Source organism: Arachis ipaensis, chromosome B06, assembly GCF_000816755.2.
Source record: "Arachis ipaensis cultivar K30076 chromosome B06, Araip1.1, whole genome shotgun sequence".
NCBI lineage: Eukaryota > Viridiplantae > Streptophyta > Magnoliopsida > Fabales > Fabaceae > Arachis > Arachis ipaensis.
In genome coordinates this window covers 1,448,618-1,467,892 of record NC_029790.2, presented here as the reverse complement: position 1 = coordinate 1,467,892, position 19,275 = coordinate 1,448,618, and the positions used below count along the sequence as shown (strand labels likewise).

At 31.8% G+C, this 19,275-nt stretch overlaps 2 protein-coding genes, 1 non-coding gene and 1 pseudogene across 10 annotated transcripts in view; 2 read left to right on the top strand and 2 right to left on the bottom strand.

Moving 5' to 3' along the window:
• LOC107645236 (F-box/LRR-repeat protein 17) overlaps window positions 1-13,582 on the bottom strand; it is a 24,976-nt gene extending 11,394 nt beyond the window's left edge. For 3 of the 5 annotated variants that reach the window (XM_021103657.1, XM_021103659.1, XM_021103658.1), the window contains exons 1-8: window positions 12,858-13,582; window positions 12,371-12,472; window positions 11,915-12,059; window positions 11,611-11,795; window positions 10,810-10,914; window positions 10,491-10,588; window positions 10,188-10,405; window positions 10,032-10,098 (exon numbers count right to left, since the gene is read on the bottom strand). In XM_021103657.1, the coding sequence (XP_020959316.1) occupies window positions 10,032-10,098; window positions 10,188-10,405; window positions 10,491-10,588; window positions 10,810-10,914; window positions 11,611-11,795; window positions 11,915-12,059; window positions 12,371-12,472; window positions 12,858-13,567 (1,630 nt within the window). In that variant the 5' untranslated portion in view covers window positions 13,568-13,582. Of the gene's footprint in view, window positions 1-8,945; window positions 9,268-9,521; window positions 9,624-9,825; window positions 9,912-10,031; window positions 10,099-10,187; window positions 10,406-10,490; window positions 10,589-10,809; window positions 10,915-11,610; window positions 11,796-11,914; window positions 12,060-12,370; window positions 12,473-12,857 lie in introns of those variants that run through there. The other 2 variants (XM_016349216.2, XM_021103660.1) reach the window with 2 other exon arrangements.
• Window positions 3,286-7,767, bottom strand: LOC107645237 (putative uridine kinase C227.14). 4 transcript variants are annotated; one of them, XM_016349217.2, is made up of 12 exons: window positions 7,606-7,767; window positions 7,318-7,451; window positions 7,046-7,089; window positions 6,844-6,921; window positions 6,192-6,384; window positions 5,762-5,792; window positions 5,624-5,682; window positions 5,454-5,527; window positions 4,774-4,860; window positions 3,830-3,891; window positions 3,679-3,707; window positions 3,286-3,540 (listed from the first exon to the last, which is right to left on the bottom strand). In XM_016349217.2, exons 1-12 carry the CDS (start codon window positions 7,649-7,651, stop codon window positions 3,454-3,456), a joined length of 924 nt encoding a protein of 307 aa, XP_016204703.1. In that variant the 5' UTR covers window positions 7,652-7,767; the 3' UTR covers window positions 3,286-3,453. The 4 variants fall into 4 exon arrangements, with proteins under 4 accessions (XP_016204703.1, XP_020959324.1, XP_016204704.1 ...); XM_021103665.1 differs by having other exon boundaries at window positions 6,270-6,384; XM_021103664.1 differs by having other exon boundaries at window positions 3,479-3,575.
• On the top strand, window positions 7,763-7,834 carry TRNAD-GUC. The gene has a single exon. It is a non-coding gene; the product is annotated as a tRNA-Asp (tRNA).
• LOC107646210 lies at window positions 17,337-18,652 on the top strand (annotated as a pseudogene).

Genomic DNA, 19,275 nt, shown 5'->3' with positions numbered 1-19,275 from the left:
AATATATAAAATATATATCTATATATTTAACCACAAAAAATGAATATATATTATATTAATAAGTTGATAAATTGTCCCTTAACTTGATGTATGTTACTAGTTAGGAAGTTGAGTTTAATGTCTTAATTAAACTCACATATGGGGAATTGGATTTTGAGGGTATGGTAGTGTAATATGTTTTTACACTTTCGATAAACATAGAATTTAATTTTTACTTTTTTATTGTCATGTTTCGTAATAATTATCTTGGATCTGATCATGCAAGATCCAAAGAAAAGGAACTACTTTTACATATTCATAAAAGTAATCAGAATATAATTATTAATAATATACCACAGAGGTTTACTATAATTGCATAGTTAGTCATCTTAGTTATTATATATTAGTTTTAATTTTTGCTCTATCATTGAATTCTGCCTTCTTGTTATATAATATTGTCTGTATAATAATCAAGAGCTTTATTACTGAGCTACTAAATTCAATCAATTCTATATTTATATTGTCTTCTTGTTAAATAATTATTATTGAAACTAACTCAAAAGACAATAATTTTAATTCATTATACTATGCACAAAAGTTTATCATAAATTTGAAATAGCATCAGAGATTAATATTTTAATTTAGTATAATATAATTTAATAATAAATTCAACTGGACAACCAACTATAGTTTTTATTACTATCAACAAAATTTTAAACTCTAAATTTTAAATCCTAAATTTAAATATTAAATTATAATCGTCCAAAAAAGTAAAAATTTAAAAATAATTTAACTTTTTTATACTTAATCTCTACGATACAGAGAGTAATGTGGGTGGCCTAGAGGGCGCACATAGAATAGGGTTAGGGAGTTATATAAAAAAAACCATATTCATCTTTGGAGTGTCCTTGTAACTTGCTACTATAAAAAGAAACACAATTATTCATCTTTGAAATTGAAGCACAGCAACATAAATTTATTGCTACATTGATTAATAAAAAAAAAATTGGAAAAGAAATTTGGTCAAAGATGATGTTTGTCAACTTTTGTGAACCATGACAATGACATTTGTCTACTATATATCCTCACAAATTGATGACATTTTTCTTTTGTTAGTATAAAAAGTGATAAGTTTTTTTCATATTAACATGAAATAATGTTTTCATTATATATATAGATAAAAGTGATGTGCATATAGTTGCGGGTTCGAGTAATAGCTCAAATGCCATAATCTCCCCATATTCAATTAAAAGGTTGCGGGTTCAAGTCTCATATCTTTGGTAAAAGAAAAAAAAATGATCTGCATATATGATATAACATAGTTTTAATTTCCTTTTATCTCAATTAACCGTGGTTAGTATATATATCTTAATCTTTATATTACTATTTATGTGTGATATACTAATTAATTAATTGTAATGATTTAATTTCTTTCAAGTATAATTAGATATAGTCTAACCACAGTGCATGCTATATATATTATAGCACATTTTAATAACAATAATAAAACTTAATTGATTTTCTTTCTTCATCAGCACCAAGAGCCCTGGAGAAATGCAAGAACAGAAATAATACGAACAGAAATAATAATGACTCTAAATTATGTTGTTAGACTTGGTTTTATCATATAATTAGAAGTTTGAGAACATATAATAATAATAATAATGTATCTTAGCTTCTATCTGCTTGTATTGATCTATTGTAGCAATTGTATATATTTTCGTGTTCTATATATTTAAATAAAATTATCTTCAAACATATATTTCCAATAATAATGATGCTATTCCTTAACATATATAAATCAACTAGTATTTTATTATTCATTTTAAATAATAAAAAAAGCTAAGGAATATAAAAGTGATAAATAGATATTGCTGGAAATATTTCCTGAGGATAGTGAATGAAAAAACAAGTTAAGAACATGTGCGTGGTGATGGAACATTTATGCATGCCATTAAAAAAATAGGTTCTTTAAACTTATAATTGTATTCCATTTCATAATATGCTCAACGTTTTGTGAAATGGTGAGGTGGGGAGATATTAGTGGGAAACAAAAATGATGAAATGCGCACAACAGAAACTCATAGCTAATGCTGCATGTTGATCATTAAACAGAAACTCATCGTGATGTCACTATCTTCATTGTTTAATTATTTTTCTCTTTTTATTATTAGAAACCAGTTAGTATTGGAAGCAATAATAATAATTAATAAAGGAGCAACACTACTCTCAAAAAGAGGACATAGGTTCAAATTTTGAAGAAAATTATTAGAAAGAATACACATATAAGAGGGAAAAAAAAGGTTTTATATTTAAATATAATTTGTACCGTATATTGTCTGATTTTCTAAACATAGAATGAAATAAAGGTTTAGATTCAATGTACCAATAAACTCAAGCTAATCGAAAACTATAATTGGTTTGAAAAATTATCTATGATTTAGTAGTGAATTGTCAAATTAACTATATCTAATCTTAGTTGACAAAGATACTATTATTAGTTTATTTTCTTATTTTTTTTTCCTGTCATAATTAGCTTCTTCTAACTAGCTTTATGTTAATGTCATAACTAGCTTCTAACTAGCTTTATGTTAATGCATTTTAGAGGATTTTTGAACTTCTAAATATATGATATGCATCTGTTAAAAAAAATTAATTTCAATATACTGGTAATATAAAATAATTTTACATTGTCAAATAACTTTTCTCATAATCTACATGATAAAATTCTTAAAATAAAATATGAAACAGAAAATTAAAAAAAAAACTTGTGAACAAAAAGTCTATGAAATAGCTTTTATTTGATAGTTCCCCCCCCCTCCTCTCTCTTATTTTTATGTGAAAATGAATTATAACATTTAAATATCTTTTATTTACATTAAAAAAGCATTTTCTAGATATTACAAGCATTTTTATCACCGTTTACCTTCCTCCTTCTCTTTTATTTGTCAGGACTTCTTCTCTTTAATCAAGGACTCATTTCCTATATTGTTGATTTGTTGAGTACAAATTCGTGCATTAAATAGTATTTTTATAATACACCTTACCCCAATTAGGCATATCATTTATAGTTACAGAGCAGCAATCTTAATAATCGACTTCTACCAATAAAAAAAAGTTGAATTACATAGAAAGTTAATTCCAAATGGCAATCGTTTATAATTTCTAACATGAATTTAAAAATAGTAAATTGTCAGACAGTGACAACAGTCCGCTGAGCTTTTGGCCAATTGATTGAGATGCATTTTGAAATAATTTTAGAAATTTATGTATATTTTTAAATAAAATCATCTTTAAAAGATGCAATTATAGACAAAACTGAGTAACGGATAATTTTTGTTGGATTCTATGAAAAATCAAAGGGATATAATACTACTCAATTACTCATGTCTCATGCGGCTTAAAAACCCGTTTATGATCAGATATGAAAAATTACAATACACTTTTGTTCCTTGAAGCACATTCATGGCTTCTTCAAAAATCAACCGACTTGATTATTATATTAGCATTTTTCTTGGACTTCATTATGAGTTCTGCATTGAGCCTGTCGTTGTTCTCTATCTGCATCACAAAATTCAGTTGTATTGTATGCAAGTCTGTAACTTGTTACCAACAAAATACATCATATAGACATATTAAACACTCGATTTGAATGGCCAAATAACATAATCATCATAAGTTATAAGATGTAGAATTTACCCGTTGTTTAGCAATGTCTGGAGGCTTACCTACATATGGGGGCCCCAGGAAAAAGAAAAGAAAAAGAATTACATGTAAATTTAAAATGCCTTCCCAACTTGGAAAAAATTGGTACTAATCTATATATTATGAAAAAGTGCAATGTCCATACCAGTTGAAATATGCCTCTTTAAAACTCTCTGCATTGCTTTGTCAATGTCAATATCAATAAACCTTCAAAAGAACAGCAAGAACAAATTAGACAAACGGGTAGCCCTGATAATACGCTGACATAGCAAATACTGGTTTCAGATTTGGTTAGCAACTTTCAAGATAGATCATAAGATAAATATGAAATTTTTTTTACTGGAACTGGGGAGCAAGTGTTCCACGAGTAATAGGTTATGATTTCTCCCTGTGAAAGTTACGCCCTGTTTCTGGAAGGGGCCAAATGACATGTACAACTATTAACGTACCTAATATGAAGAGAATGAGGGAAAAGAAAAAGTAAACTGAATAGAGTATCATAGTTTCTATGTAAATCATTATCTACTTAAACTTCAAAACCAAAAACCAATAGAAAACAATGATGAGATACAGCAACAGCTAAAGATCAGCTGGAATATGTGACTCAGTAATGTGGAAAAGAGTGATGCTAATGTTTAACCGCTTTTACTAATCAAATGCACAGGAGACTCTGCAGGGGAAGAAGAGAGGGGTATTAGGCAGGAAACTAATTAGAATGGGAATAGAAGGGTGAAGAGCCCCTTTATACCAAGGCTATTTTTCTTAAATTTGCAATATATTCATACGTGTATATACTATACACTAATACACTCTACATGCTTCTGAGGTTGAATTCCCCACTGGAATAACACCTCCACATTCATTAGTACACACCAGTTTCATTTTTATATCCTGTAGCTGATACCTGGTTCCTATTGATGTAAAATCATCTTCAGAACAATTATTTTCACAGAAAAATTTCAACAAAATTAAGGTCCCAACTGAATTTGAACAACAGCATTAACATACGACACTGGAAAGTTCAAGGTCAACAGAAGTGTACAAGAAGAAAAATATGCCTTAGTAGATCAAATAAAATAAAATACTTGCCATTTCTCGTCAAACAAACATGATATCTCCTTCCAAATCCCATCTTCCAAGAGCAAATAGTTACCTTCTACAATAACAACTTTGTGCCTAGATAAGTGAAGAAAACGAAAGAATCATTTCATGCAGTACATTTTATTTGAGATTAACTAAAATAAATAGACAGTTTAACAAATAGTAACAACTTAAAAATCGGTTACCATGATTTGAAAAGTAAAGTTGATTAAAAATAAGTAAAGAGTTTAGGAAGATATCAAAATAGAACACCTTAGTGGCATCATTTACAAATTTCACAGTTATGTAATAAACAACAGAAGTGATGACTATCAGAGGCTTAAACAGTCCTTATTAAACATGTATAACATTACCATAAAGTTCTATTAGAGTTATTACATGTATTCAACAGAAAATTCATGAACATTTAGGTTTATCAATGTGATCACCTGGACTTACGATTACCTGATTTTGAAACAATGGAGTTCTGGATTTAAATATTGGGTCATTTTTCTAAGGGTAAATATAATTCATTAAACTTTATTCTCTGACCTCATCCATGATGGTCATTTCTCTTCTTTTACGTGTAAGTTTTAAATTATTCATCATTTAGCCTTGTTTAAAATCATTTCTCATGTCAAAACTATATAAAATGCTTATCATTGCCCATCTTAATGTAAGTTACTCACTGAACATTCACAAAGATATCATCTTCCAATGGGTCCCCAACCCCATGGTCAAACGATGGAACATAGACGGATCCCTGAAAAAATTGATTCCCAACAAATTTGGCTCATTAAATAACCTATATAGTTGGATATAATCTACAAAAGATAACACATACAAAGATAAACCTTACATGAATTTTAAGATTCTTGAGACACGTAAGTAGTCGTGACGGATTGAATGTCCATGGAGCTGAAAAACCAATTGAAAGATCAGTGTTTTCTCTACAAACACAATGTCTGACATTTGTGCTATAAAAGAGATTCCTTACCTCCCCTTCTGGCATGTGCTTCCTCTGGATTCTATTATCAAAAACACCATTCAGAATTATAATTGCCCTTGCTATTAAACAAAACCAAAGAAGCTCATTCACTATACTCCAATACTTCAAAAAGAAATTCTATTTGTTGGTATGTTTTATGTAATCTAATCTCCCTTTGGTTGAAATGTAAGATCGACTTTGGTTCTACCTCCAAGAAATCAACAAATAAAAATGTCATGTTCATTTCCAATCTTTGCAGATGACCTATTAGATATTGCAATATGCAAATCAACACTTTCAACTTTCAAGCACACATTTGACTGTCTTCAAGCTTATAATTTCAAGAACAGTATTATGGAGGATGTGAAGAGATGAAATGAACTATGAATGAAAATTCATATTGACAACAACCAATGGTAAGCACAAGAAAGATGCTAACCTCCATTACATCTAGTTCAGAACGATAAAGATGGAAACCATCCATGGGAACTACAATAGCAACATCAGGAGGTTGAACCTGGGAGTCCATGGAAGAAGCTCTCTCTGGCCAAAGCTTGTTTACCCGGCTGACTACTTCATGTGCAAGAGTGCTTTTTCCAGCACCTGGTGGACCAGCCAAGCCAACAATGTGTCTGTACAGTAACATAAAAATAACAAATACGTGAATATAAATGGAGCCACAAACAAAAGGATGATAGGATCAGATTTATTCTGATGTAGGAGACATACTTAATACATTTAACTGAAGAAGATAATTAAGATGTTCTTGTAATTGATTATTGATAATTTAATGCAAAATGGCAAGTAGAGTATCAGCAAAACAGAAGTTGTGAACAATGAGGCCTTCCTAACAGAAGAAAAACTTTGCCATAACTCAAATTTTAAGCAATAAAATATAGCTAGGATTTTGATATGCCTAGAATAATTCTGTAACATAGAGTGAACAGGACCAACAGTATAAACCTTCAATCGTAAAAGGATTTGGCACACAGTACTAACATGCAGAGATGGATGTACACGAGTCTGTACAATTGTGGTAACATTCAGAACCAACTCCACTAGTTTCCAGAATTCCACAAACAAGAACTTACTTAAAATTAGGGCTTGATGACACCGATGCTGAAGGCAGAAGGCGTGCAGCCAATTCATCATATAACTCTTCAACTCCACTGCAAGGGAATAGAAGTAACTAAATGAATTCAATTCATCGCTATTTCTCCCTCACAAAAAAACACATTTCAGACAATTTGCAGTCCTCAAATGACACCCATTCATACCGTTATATGATATTACCTTTTCTCTACTACATGAACCTGCCCCTTCTCAGCAGATAAAACCTGCGAGAGCACAAGTTAACACCAAAAACAGTATCAATTGAGTGTGGAATCTCAAACAGCCAAATGAATAATTATTTGAATGACATGAGTTGCATAAAATAAAAATAAAAATCAATTCTCAGTCTTCGCGCTGTGTGAGAAGTTTTCAACTGAGTTTTTTCCCCATTATCATGATTATTATTTGTTTTCAATTTTCGACTTTATAATCGAAAAGATGAAAATGAGAACCTTGAAGACAGCAATCTTGCTACTGCCATAGCCAGTTGGAGCAAAAGGCAGCGGCGAAAACTTGTTATCGCGCGCGACGGGTAGCAAAAACCGGTTCCGATGGCGAGCTCCGACTGTTCTTAGCAACAATGGTTCTGTGGCAATGATAAAGCAAAAGTGAACCAATTACACTAAAACGATCACAAAAACAGAGGTAGTCTTGTTTACTTATACATTTCTAAATACATGCAAGATGCGATTGATAAAAACAATCAATTGAGAAATCAGAGATTGAAAATCGAAGCACACCAGCACGAGAAGATCTCTGAAATGTTGAACAGAAGGTTGCTTCCATGTTACTCTCACCTTCAACAATGGAGAGTTGGAGACATTACTCACTTCGGTTTTTAAACTCACGAACAATTTTAAAGGCTACATAAATTGTAATTAAGGCACAGATCACCAAGTCGTTGTAGTATAGTGGTGAGTATTCCCGCCTGTCACGCGGGTGACCCGGGTTCGATCCCCGGCAACGGCGATATTTGTTTTTTATCTTCCAACATGCGGGTAAAAACTAAAAAGGTATATATAATTATATATACTAGCTAAATGATCGCGCGGGTTGTTGTTAGCATATTGGTAAAGAAAAAAGAGACATATTTTTATTATTCATAATTTTAAAAAATATAATTCTAATTTCAATTCAACAAATTATTTTAAAAAACTCCTACGTAATGTATCTTTTAAAAAACGAATTTTATATAATATTTTGCAGTATCAATTTTAAAAAAAATAACAAATTGTAGTAACTAATTTATATTTAAACTAATCTAATTTTACGAAAAATAATGGATAATTTTATTATTCAAATCAATAAATTTATTTGTAAAAACTACAAAAGTAATACCTTTTTGCGACTTGGCAAGCGCGGCGACGGCGGCGACGAGGCCCACCAGCGCCGCTGCATCTTCTCCCTTCTCTCTGTCTCGGATATCACTCTCATATCTCCCTCTCTTCTCATGTCAACAGCGGCGACGACGGTGGCGGTAACACCCACTGCGCCGCCTCCCTCTTCTCTTTTCCCTCCACCGGTCTCCCTTCCCCTCTGCTCTCCCCCTTTCCTTCTTCCCCTCTTCCTTTCTTTTTTTTTTTTCATTCCCAGCTGCTGCTGTTTGGTGTGTGTGTTGCTGAAAAAGAAAGGGAGCTAGGGTTTCATTGTGGTAAAAGGATAATTGGGTGTTAATTAGGGTTAAGGTTTGGTAAAAGAAATAAGGGTAGTATAGAAATTTTAATAAAATTGAAGGGTTGGATAGTAATAAAAGAAATCAAATGTAAAAGGTTTTAAAAAAAAATCAGGACATTACACTTTATCTGTTTACAATCTATATGAGAAAGGAAGCTATTTTGTTCCAACACCATGACATGTCCGACAAGTGCAACGACTCAAATGAAGTGAAGCAGTGAAGGTAGATTTGTAAATAAAAGGTAATGCAAAATTGATTTTTAAAAAATAGATTTAATATCTATTTTATAAATAAAAAAAAAAAGAATTTACTTTTAAATTTTAATGCTTCTAGCCCTCTATCAAGCAGAGAATGTCATTTTTTTCTAAAAGAAAAGAAATGTTTATTTACTGCTCCAATAGTCGATTCAATATTGAATCATTTATATCAGCTGCAAAACAATAATTAAAGAAACCAAATATGCATGGCCAATTATGCAAACGGCATAATTCTAACTACAATACTAAAACAAGAAAAAACGTTTCAGTCTACTGCTCTTAACTTATATGTTCCACAGCACCAATTGAAAAGCCTAACTTAAATATTTTGGGTACATAGTAGAGTTCAAATTATATCATACAAGATATTCTTCGTTATACATTACAATTAATCAGTACAAGTATTAGTACACAATCACATTACAAAGCCGTCTCTCAATTTTCCTCCGTTTATTATCATTTTCAGGTGACTGCAATATGAAATCGAATGTAGTTAGTTAGTTACTAGATAAAGAGTCATTCAAAACAAACAAAAAATGCTATACAAATTTTGGGACATCAAACAAAGATGTTTTACTTAACAAAACGTGATACAAGTAATTGATGCACAAAATCAAATTTAGATAACAATGGCTACGGTGCATGCGAAATACAAAAATAGCTTCCAACTAATATAACAAAAAAATAAGATGATGTAGACTAAACTTGCTGTTATTATTTTTACCTCGTTACTAAGTAAATGATGAGGAACTCGGACCCTTTTGGACCCGTCAGGTAAACGCTTACAAAGCAAAAGATTTTCCATGGCTGTATAAGCATTGCGGACCTGCAAACAAATTTAAAAACAACACATGAAAGAGTACACTCAATATTAGAAACATTCGATTATAAAAGAATCAAGACATTATGTAAACACTATTTATCCATGATCTATTGGCTTTCTGTTCATAATAAAATTGACAAAATGAAGATTCTATCTCAAATGAAACATAGAATTAGAAAATACAGGAGGAAAACTGATATGCTACCTGATTTTGGATGGCCATAATTAGAAGATCCTGACAACAAGATGCATGCACATTTTCCAAACCAGGGCACTGAAGTAACAGCCTCTCTGAATGATTCAATGATGGAAAAAAAATCAGTCACTTATGTAAATACTAAAAGTTGTGTCAAATTTTCAGCTAAAAAAGTATTGATCACAAAAGAACAGGGACATGAAAGAGGTACCTACCTGGATGCAAATTTCTACAAGAATTTAGGTTGAGATCAGTAAGTTGTGGGCAGTTTAAATATAAAGCCTGTGTATTAAACAAAACAACAAATTCTAAAGATTAGATGCTCAAGAAATAATATGCAGCAAAATAAACTTTTAATTTATGAAACTCACATCCAAGCCAGAACAACCCCATAAACTAAGTTTCTTTAAACGGCTATGTTTGATGATTAGCTTTTGGTTTGTTAGGTGACCATTAGCAATAGATCTGTGTTGTAATTCACAACTGTTGTTGTCTGCAGTCGGATTGTCAGAATTAGGATCACATATGGTCATACCACAGTCCATAAGTTCAAGGTTTGGTAACTGAGCCATAGCGAATTGAATACCACCTGAAACACATGACAGCATATTAATAAGCAGAAACTAAACCAATGGAAATTTGCCAGATAGCTGACTTAATAAAATGTTCCTTACTTGAAGACACACAGGGGCAAAGAGCAAGAAGTAGTCTTGTCAATGTTTCACTGAATACATTGCAAATCATTCCAATGCCACTGTCACTTATGCCAGATCTGAGATATAAGTTACAATTAAACATACTTTCAGAAACAGATAGATAAAACAGAGAGTTATATTCATACAAGCATTTTAACCATGTGTCTCTAATCATTTGGTTTCCTTTATCTTTGTATACATTGTCGAGTTGCCAAGTATTTTAGCTGTTTACAAGGCCAATGCATTTCATATTTCCTATAGAGAAACTTGAGGACAGTTACCATGAAAGGACACATACCCACTGAGATCAAGTAATTCCAAATTTGGGTAGCTTGAAGCAATTGCAGCAACAGATGCATCAGTTATTTCAGATCCAAGAACAAGTGAAAGCATTCGCAACTCCCTGATCAATGGTATAAAGAAAAACTTCATCAAACTTATCACACTGGAGGATGTTACCAATATAAAGTATGGCAACAAAATAAAATTACAATAATTGCAACTCAGATCATACTATATAATCCACTCGTAGATAAGATTTTGAGAGTTCAATTACGCAGCTTAAATGTGGACAAAGTTGAATGTCCAAGTGGTGACTGGTTGCTTTTAATTGGCATCTCCTTCAGCCTTTTTTTAAGTGCAATAATGATTTTATACAACTGTAGTTATAATTTCATGTGTCAATATGAGAAAACAGGTGAAATGAGACTTTTTAGTCATATTAAAAAATCATAGTCACCTAGTTCAGCGTATATGTAAGAGCCTTAAATAGACAACAAAATTTATATATTCAATTAGGGAAGAAATTGGAAGCCAACTTTTATCAACCTATAATTAGTTAATATTTCACCATTTTTTTAATTTTCCTTTCTCGCCCTTGTCCTTTGACCATCCACTGCTTTATTAGTTGATTTTTAGCTTTTTTAAAAAAAGATTCCTTAGCAAAACCGATTTCATTAAATGATGGCCAAATGATGTTATAAATTGATTTTATAGTCATTATATTGCATTCAGTTTTCACTTTTGTGTAACGAATGTTATTTCACGAATATGATGCTATTAAAGAAACAGGTGTCCAGAAGGCCATATTTGGACAAACCTTAAATGCGCAGCCGTAATAGCAAGCACAACAGCATGAGAAAGGTGCATTGAAGATATATGTATGTTCTGCAAACTGGGGCAACTTCTTCCCAAACCTTCCATCAAAGTTTTGAGATCAGTACCATCATTTTCTTGATGAGAGAACTCCAAGGAAATCTCTCTTAACTGGGGACAGTTAAAGACCTACCATTTCAAAGTATCTGTTAGTAACTGAATGTTAACTCAAGGGGAAATATCATTTGAAAAAAAAAAAAATCAACGCACCATGCAAAATTAAAAGAAAAATAAGAGAAAGTAATCACCATCTTTGAAAGAGAGAACAAATCTGACAGCCAAAGCGTGGAAAGACTAGATGAACAAAGAACAAGACGGCCTAGATTACAGCAGCCTTCCATCTTGAGGCTCTTTAGACTTTTCTTATCCGAAACAAATCGACTTAATTCATCCCTGCATTTTCAAAGTGGCAGGTTGGACAAAGCCAGATGGAAAAAATACAAAAAATAAAATAAAATCTCTGGTTTATGGTTCATACTGAAAAAAAAAAAAAACTTTTAGCTCTTAATATGTATTGTATTGAACAGATATAACAAGGTAGATGTTTGCCTTTCTTTACAAGAAAATACTACAAGCTTAAGTGCTTAAGTACCAACACAAGACACATTATATATCATACATATGCTCACATAATCAATCCACATATAGCAAATCAGCCACAATCCTGGGGGAAAATGTATAAAGGTTTAGAAAATGAATAGTACCCATTGATCCGATTGATAGCAGTGTCAGTGGTCGAGATCTCCATGTACTCCAGATTGGGGCATGAGAATGCAATGCAAGCCAACATGGTTGAATCCACATCACTAGAAACCAACGAAAAACACAGCTTAGACTTATAACCTCAATCATATTATCACTCTTTTTTTGGATTAACAGATTCACATGGTTTCTCCTCAAATCAAAAACATGGATTTTTTTTTTCTTTTGTATGTTTTGATTAGGTCATGGTTCGAATTGTATCAGCACTCTTAAAAAGATTTATCCTATTCTTCCATCAAATCATCTATCCATCTCAAATATTAGAAATTTCAAGAAGTATATGCATCTTTGTGCCACAAGAATAATTGGCCAAAAATAATTTAGGTTAAATCTTCGATGATATAGATTAAGTTCTGTTCCATTAAGTTAAACAGTAACAACAACACAAAACTGAAGATCTTGATAGAATCCAGTGAATTGAATCCACACCTCTCCATTTTAATAGAGAGCTTCACAATCCCCGGGCACTTCTGCAACATCGACGCAACAGAACCCACCTGAACTCTCGCTGGAACCCTAACATTCAACTCCTCTGATGCCCTCCACAACCTCTTCGTCGTCTCCCTCCAAACTCTACTCACCCTTGCCGCAGACAATAGCCCCGCCGGCGGCAGCCTCCTCAGCACTTCCCACAGAAGGCTCATCGGCAAACCGCTAGAATCTGAATCCAGATCCAGATCGAGATCGGATTCGGGAAATGCACCTCCAGCTTCTCCACCGGCGAGGTCCATCAGGTCGTCATCGAAGCCACCGCCGGCGACGGCGTCTTCGAACGAAAGCGCACGGCGGAGGTTAGGCGGCGGCTGGCGCACCAGGGAAGCAGAAGAAGGAGCTGCGGAAACGGCAGAGAAGGTGGAGAGAGAAGAATGAGAAGGGGAAGTAGGGGTTTTGACGTTGCAGTTATGTCCCTTCTTGGGGAGACCGCAGCGGCCGCAGTTGTAACTGCCGCGCTTCTTGCCGCGCTTTGCGTCCGCGGATGAGGCGCCGTATGCGGCAGATTCATCGGCGGGGGCGATGTGGGTTTGGGGGCGGAGGTGGTTCATTGGTGTGTGAAAGTGTTGGTTTTGGTTGGCAGAATGGAAAATGGAGGGAGGTGAGGGTAAAATATTAACACGTAGCGCGGGAGACTTGCCGCGCATTCTTGTTTTGTTTCCCTCTTCGTTTTATGTTTTACTTTTTTGTCTGTGTTTGAAAAAAATTATTTTGGAGCTTCTTTTGTTCCATGTCATAAAAGTTATCTATTACTAATTTTACTATTAGGAAGTAGTGAGCAATAAGAAATACAAAAATGATGATTTAATAATAGTCTTCCTTTCAACTAAGTCTTATTGTGATTTCTAAAATTCACGCTTGTAATAAAAAATTGTTGATATTTAATTACAGTGAAAACTCAACTTCAATTAACTTCACGTAAAATTAATAATTGAGGGTCATTACATGAAAATTTAGCCAAATTAATTAATTCATCTAATGACTCTCAACTATCAACTTTACGTGAAGTCGACTGTATCTGAGTTTCTACCTTTAATTATATTACAAATAGTTTTTAAATTAAAAAATTATATTTCATTAGCCACATTTTTCTTTTTTTTTTTGTGAAATTATTTTTCTACGATAAATTATCTATCATATTCTTTTCATATTAGATTAGACAAAATGATATCGTTTTAATTTTGACATTAAATACTTGATAAAATGACGTCGATTAATTTTAATGATTATATATTTTTTATAAGATAAGATGTTTTGCGATTCATTAAAATTAAATGTCATTGTTTTATCAAATATTTAGGATTGAAATTCAAAACTAAAACAATGATGTTTCGTTTAGTCTAATATAAAAAAACATGTGCCAAATCACCCACAACACAATGAATAACTAAAAATAAATAAAAATTAATATGGTGCAATTTTTCATCTTACAAAACTTATATAGTGCAATTAAAATCTCATAAATCTTTTTATTATAAGTGGTTAATTTAAAATATTACTTTAAAATTTAGCTCGTCTTTTTTTTGTTTTATTATTATATTCAATTTTTTGAACGTCTTTTTTACAAAAGTTTTTTTTTTTACATGACTACGATGAAACAAGGATTCATTAAGGCCATATCTATACCAATATATAATGGAGATACACGGGTTTAGTATCCAATTCTTTTTTCCTCTTTTACTCCTGTTCTTTTTTATTAAAAAATGGGTTTACTTATAACAAAATTTAAAAATTGAACCACTCCTAATACACATTAAGCTCATACACGCATCACACTAATTCTTCATTGCAAAACTACATTGATATGGCAATTTGCAGCCCAAGTACGGAAGCATCACCCTTCTTCATTTAGCTCCAACTTCACCCACACTTTCTCAAACCGGGAATATCAGTAGGCACGCACGCACCAGCAAAATTCAATAGCCCAAACTGAAATTGAAAAAACACCATGCACGTTTCTATTAATTATTGACATCTATTACTAGTATCATTTACAAATTTATCCCTTTCAATTAAATCTCAAAGTGGTATTTGAGATTAATCTCTTACAATGAAGAGACTTTTGATGTTTTACTTGAATATTTTTAAAATTGAAAAAATTACATCATATTAACTTTTCATTCTTTTTCTATCGAATTAGTTCTCACACTATAAATGACTTAACACATTTCTTTTATGTTGGATTAAACGAAATATTGGCACTTTAATTTTAGTGCTAAATATTCGATAAAAACCGACATCGGTTAATCTTAATGATTATATATTTTTTGTAAGATGTTTTGTAGTTCAACTAAGTTAAATAACGTTGTTTCATCAAAACATTTAGCATTAAGACTAAGGCAATATTATTTCGTCTAATTCAGTATAAAAGTGTATATGTCAAATTACTTACACTATCACAAGTAACTCGACAAAAAAAAATAAGAACTAACATAGTACATTTTTTTCAATCTTAGAGATCTATATAATACAATTGAAATTTCAAAAATCTTTTCGTTTATAACTCAATGTATATAACATATCATATGTCTATATATATATATTAGGTAAATTTAAAAAATGTAACCAAAAGAGTTAGGGGATGGGGCAAAACTATTCTCGAAGTATTAAAACGACAAAAACGTCTCAAAATATTTAAAAATTTAATAAAAATAACTGAAAAATACCAATTTTTTTAATAATTGACAAATAACTTGTAAATTTGATCCAATTTTTTTTATAAAATATTTGAATAACTATTTAAAAGATGCATGTAAAAAATTGAAAAAAAATTTGATTATATTTATGGACTCTTTATTTTTTTTTAAGTTTTAAGTCATACAAAATAATTCACAAAAAATTGATCCATTTAACGTAAAATTACAAAATTAAATTTTATTAATAATAAAATTTTATTTTTCTAATCATACTTAAAGAAAGTTATAGTAAAACCCCATTTCCATAGACTTTTTTTTATGAATGTATCTCTAATATTTTGTTTTTTACTTTTATTGTGTTTTTTAATTTTTTTAAGAACACTTTTTACGGTCTACACTTTACACACACGTATATGTAAAATAAGAGTAAATAGCCAAAATCGTCCTTGAAAGATATCTCGATCTCCATTTTAATTTTCGAAAGATAAAATTAATCGAAATCATCCCGAAAGATACACGATTGGTCACGTTAGTTCTTCCATCAGTTGGATGATGACGTGGGGGGCTAATGCCACGTGTCACAAGATGATTGGTTGACGTGTCAGTTTAGTGACACATGGCACTTGACATGTAAAAAAGTTATTTATAATTAAAATAGTCCTTGAAAGTTTAGACGTAAGTCATTTTCATCCCTGAAATTTTAAAAATTAATCAAATTAGTCCTTATATAATTTTTTTTATTTTTTCTTGATAATATTAAATTTAAAATATTTTTTGATACTACTAATTTTAATAGAAATGTAATTGACAATAATTTTAGTAATTGTATCTTTTATTCTTAAAAATGTTTTCAATAAAATTATGGTTTAATTACTCTGTAAGTCCTTATAGTTTCACCGAATTTTCAATTAGGTCCCTATACTTTTTTTCTTTTCAATTGGGTCTCTAGACATTAATTTTTTTTTTAATTTAGTCCCTGCCGTGACAAAATCGTTTGAGATAACAGAATATTTTGTTCAAAAATAGAATATTCTCATAATTAATTTAAAATAACTAATTAAACACCTCTCTATTTTTTAAAATACCAAAATAGCCCTTGGTCCCCAAAATGAAAGATCCCTTGCCAGCCCTAACTTTCTGTCTTTGTTGGAGTTGTGCACAAGGATGCTGTGAACCGCCGACGTGTCCGCCACCACGATCGTGAACTTGTCACCCACCAAGCCAAATACGCACTCCATCTTCTTTCTTTCCTTGTTCTTCTTTTTTCCTTTTTCTTCCTCACTTCACGAATCTCTTTATCTTCTTTTCCCCTCTCACGGCAAAATAGGAAACAGTAAGCTCTTGGCGTTTCTCCTCCGTTCGTTGGGTTTATCATCCATCTGCGTCGTCGTCCGTGACGGTGTGAGCATACATCGGTTGGTGGTCTTCTGTCGCTTCTGATCTGCTATGTACAGTTCGTCCGTCTGCTCTGCTTTGCTCCACGTTGTTCGTCCGTGGGTTTCGTGGCATTTTCTCGCCGTGCCTCGCCGGGCCGCGCCTCGCTGCCTGAAGTCAATATGCCAAAACAGGTAACTGAGTTAAATTTTTTGTTTGTTTTTCAAAGTTGATGAAACAGGTTTAAGTATATGATCATTTTTGTTGAGATAATGGTTTTTGAGTTGATTATAAAAAATATAGCAGCGGTTGAATACATATTTTTTTAATTGATTTTTAATTTTTTTTATGTAATGATTTAAGGTTTACAATATTATATATATTAGTGAGGAAGAGATTGAGCTGAGAAAATTCTAAGGATAATGCGCCAAAGATGGAGGCTCAGATTGCTAAGGATGTTGTGCCATTCAATTTCTTAACACCAACGAGGATCATAAGAGATGTAATTCTTGGAGTCGGAAGCCCGGCTCCGGTAGTGGTGTCCGAGGGTGCAAACACCATGGATGTAGGTAGGGCTGTGTTTGTTCAAACAGAGCAGGATTAGGTTGGATGCAGGGACTTGGGGGACCATAGGGGTTGGCCTCGGTTATTGCATTGCTGCTGCAGTGGCTTGTCCCGATTGACTTATTGTTGCAGTTGAAGGGATTTTGGATTCAAATTTAGTACCATTGAAGTTGAGGTATATACTGCTGAATCCATACTTATTGATGCTCTTATCTTTAGTTATATTTTCATCTGTCATATAGTGGAATGGTTCTTATATTTACTGCAATTGTTTTGAACTAGATCTTCCATGAACTCTTTTATGTTTCTGTGATAGATAGGATTACATAAGCTGGTGTAATTACTATGCGACAACCCAAAATTCCAAGTTCTAGGAGATTTTTTTTGCTAGTTACTAGTGAGTACTGAGTACTGAGCAGTGGTAAAGGTAAATTATAAACGAATCTTGTTGTCCTGAATTTGTCAGAATTGTTTGCGAGTCCTTTTTTTAGAAACTAAATTATAAAAGAGTCGGGACTATTGATGCTGTTTGTAATGGTTTAATCCAGGGATGTGGAGTGAAAATTCTGTACTGTTGCCTTATATGTCTTATCTTTTTTCGATACTTGAGAAAATATGTATTGCCTTATATGTTTTATCTTCTTTTCAATCTAGATACCAGTTAGTCAGTTACCTGTGGTAGTGATTATTTTCAACCATGGAGGTGTATATGGTGGTGACCGGAGAACCTTCAAAGAGTTGAATGGACCTCACAAAAATGATCCTGCTCCGACTTCCTTTATTTCAAAAGAAGGCTACAGGTTACCATGCTTTGATTGAAGCTTTTGGTGGACTATCTTGTTGGGATACTTGATGAACTCAAGTATGCTTTGAATGAAGCTTTTGGTGGACTATCTTGTTGGGACACTTGATGAACTCAAGTCTACTCTTTATTGTTGATCCTATGCTGGTTCAGAAAGTGGGAGTGGGAGGTTGCAACACAAGAACTGATTTATAGATTATCTGTATTACACTGAAATTATGTTTTCTATGGTTTTCATTTTTAGATTTCAAATTTCAATAACCCAAATTAGATAACCTTGTGGTTTTCTATGGTGTACCATGATATGATAAAGACACAAACTATATTTCATGAATATAGACAAATGTAAAATATTATATGATCATAATAAATACTTGAATAATGGAAATTGAATTTTATATATACTTATTACTACTATTTCTGTTTCATTTTATCCATTCTTTTTTTTTCTATATGTTCTTTAAAAATAAGGTATTTTGAAAGTTAAAAAAAAAAAAGAAAAACTATTCTTGGTACAATTTGTATATAAATAAACAAAAGAATGATAGTGACAAAATAAAAAGGATTATAGGAATATCTTTCATTGAATATTTATAGTTTCATCGAATTTTCAATTAGGTCCTTATACTTTTTTTCTTTTCAATTGGGTCCCTAAGGGTATATAAGTAATTTCACAATTCACTAACATTTTTTTTGACGTTTAACGTCAACAGGGACTAAATTGAAAAAAAAATAATGTATAAGGACCCAATTGAAAAGAAAAAAAGTATAGGGATCTAATTGAAAATTCGGTGAAACTATAGGGACCTGCAGAGTAATTAAACCTAAAATTATCTATCTCCTTTAATTATTGTCAAAATCTCTCTTATTCTTTTCTATTTTAAAACATTTTTCTTACATTATTACATTTTGCTGAAATATATATATATATATATATATATATATATATATATATATATATATATATATATATATATAC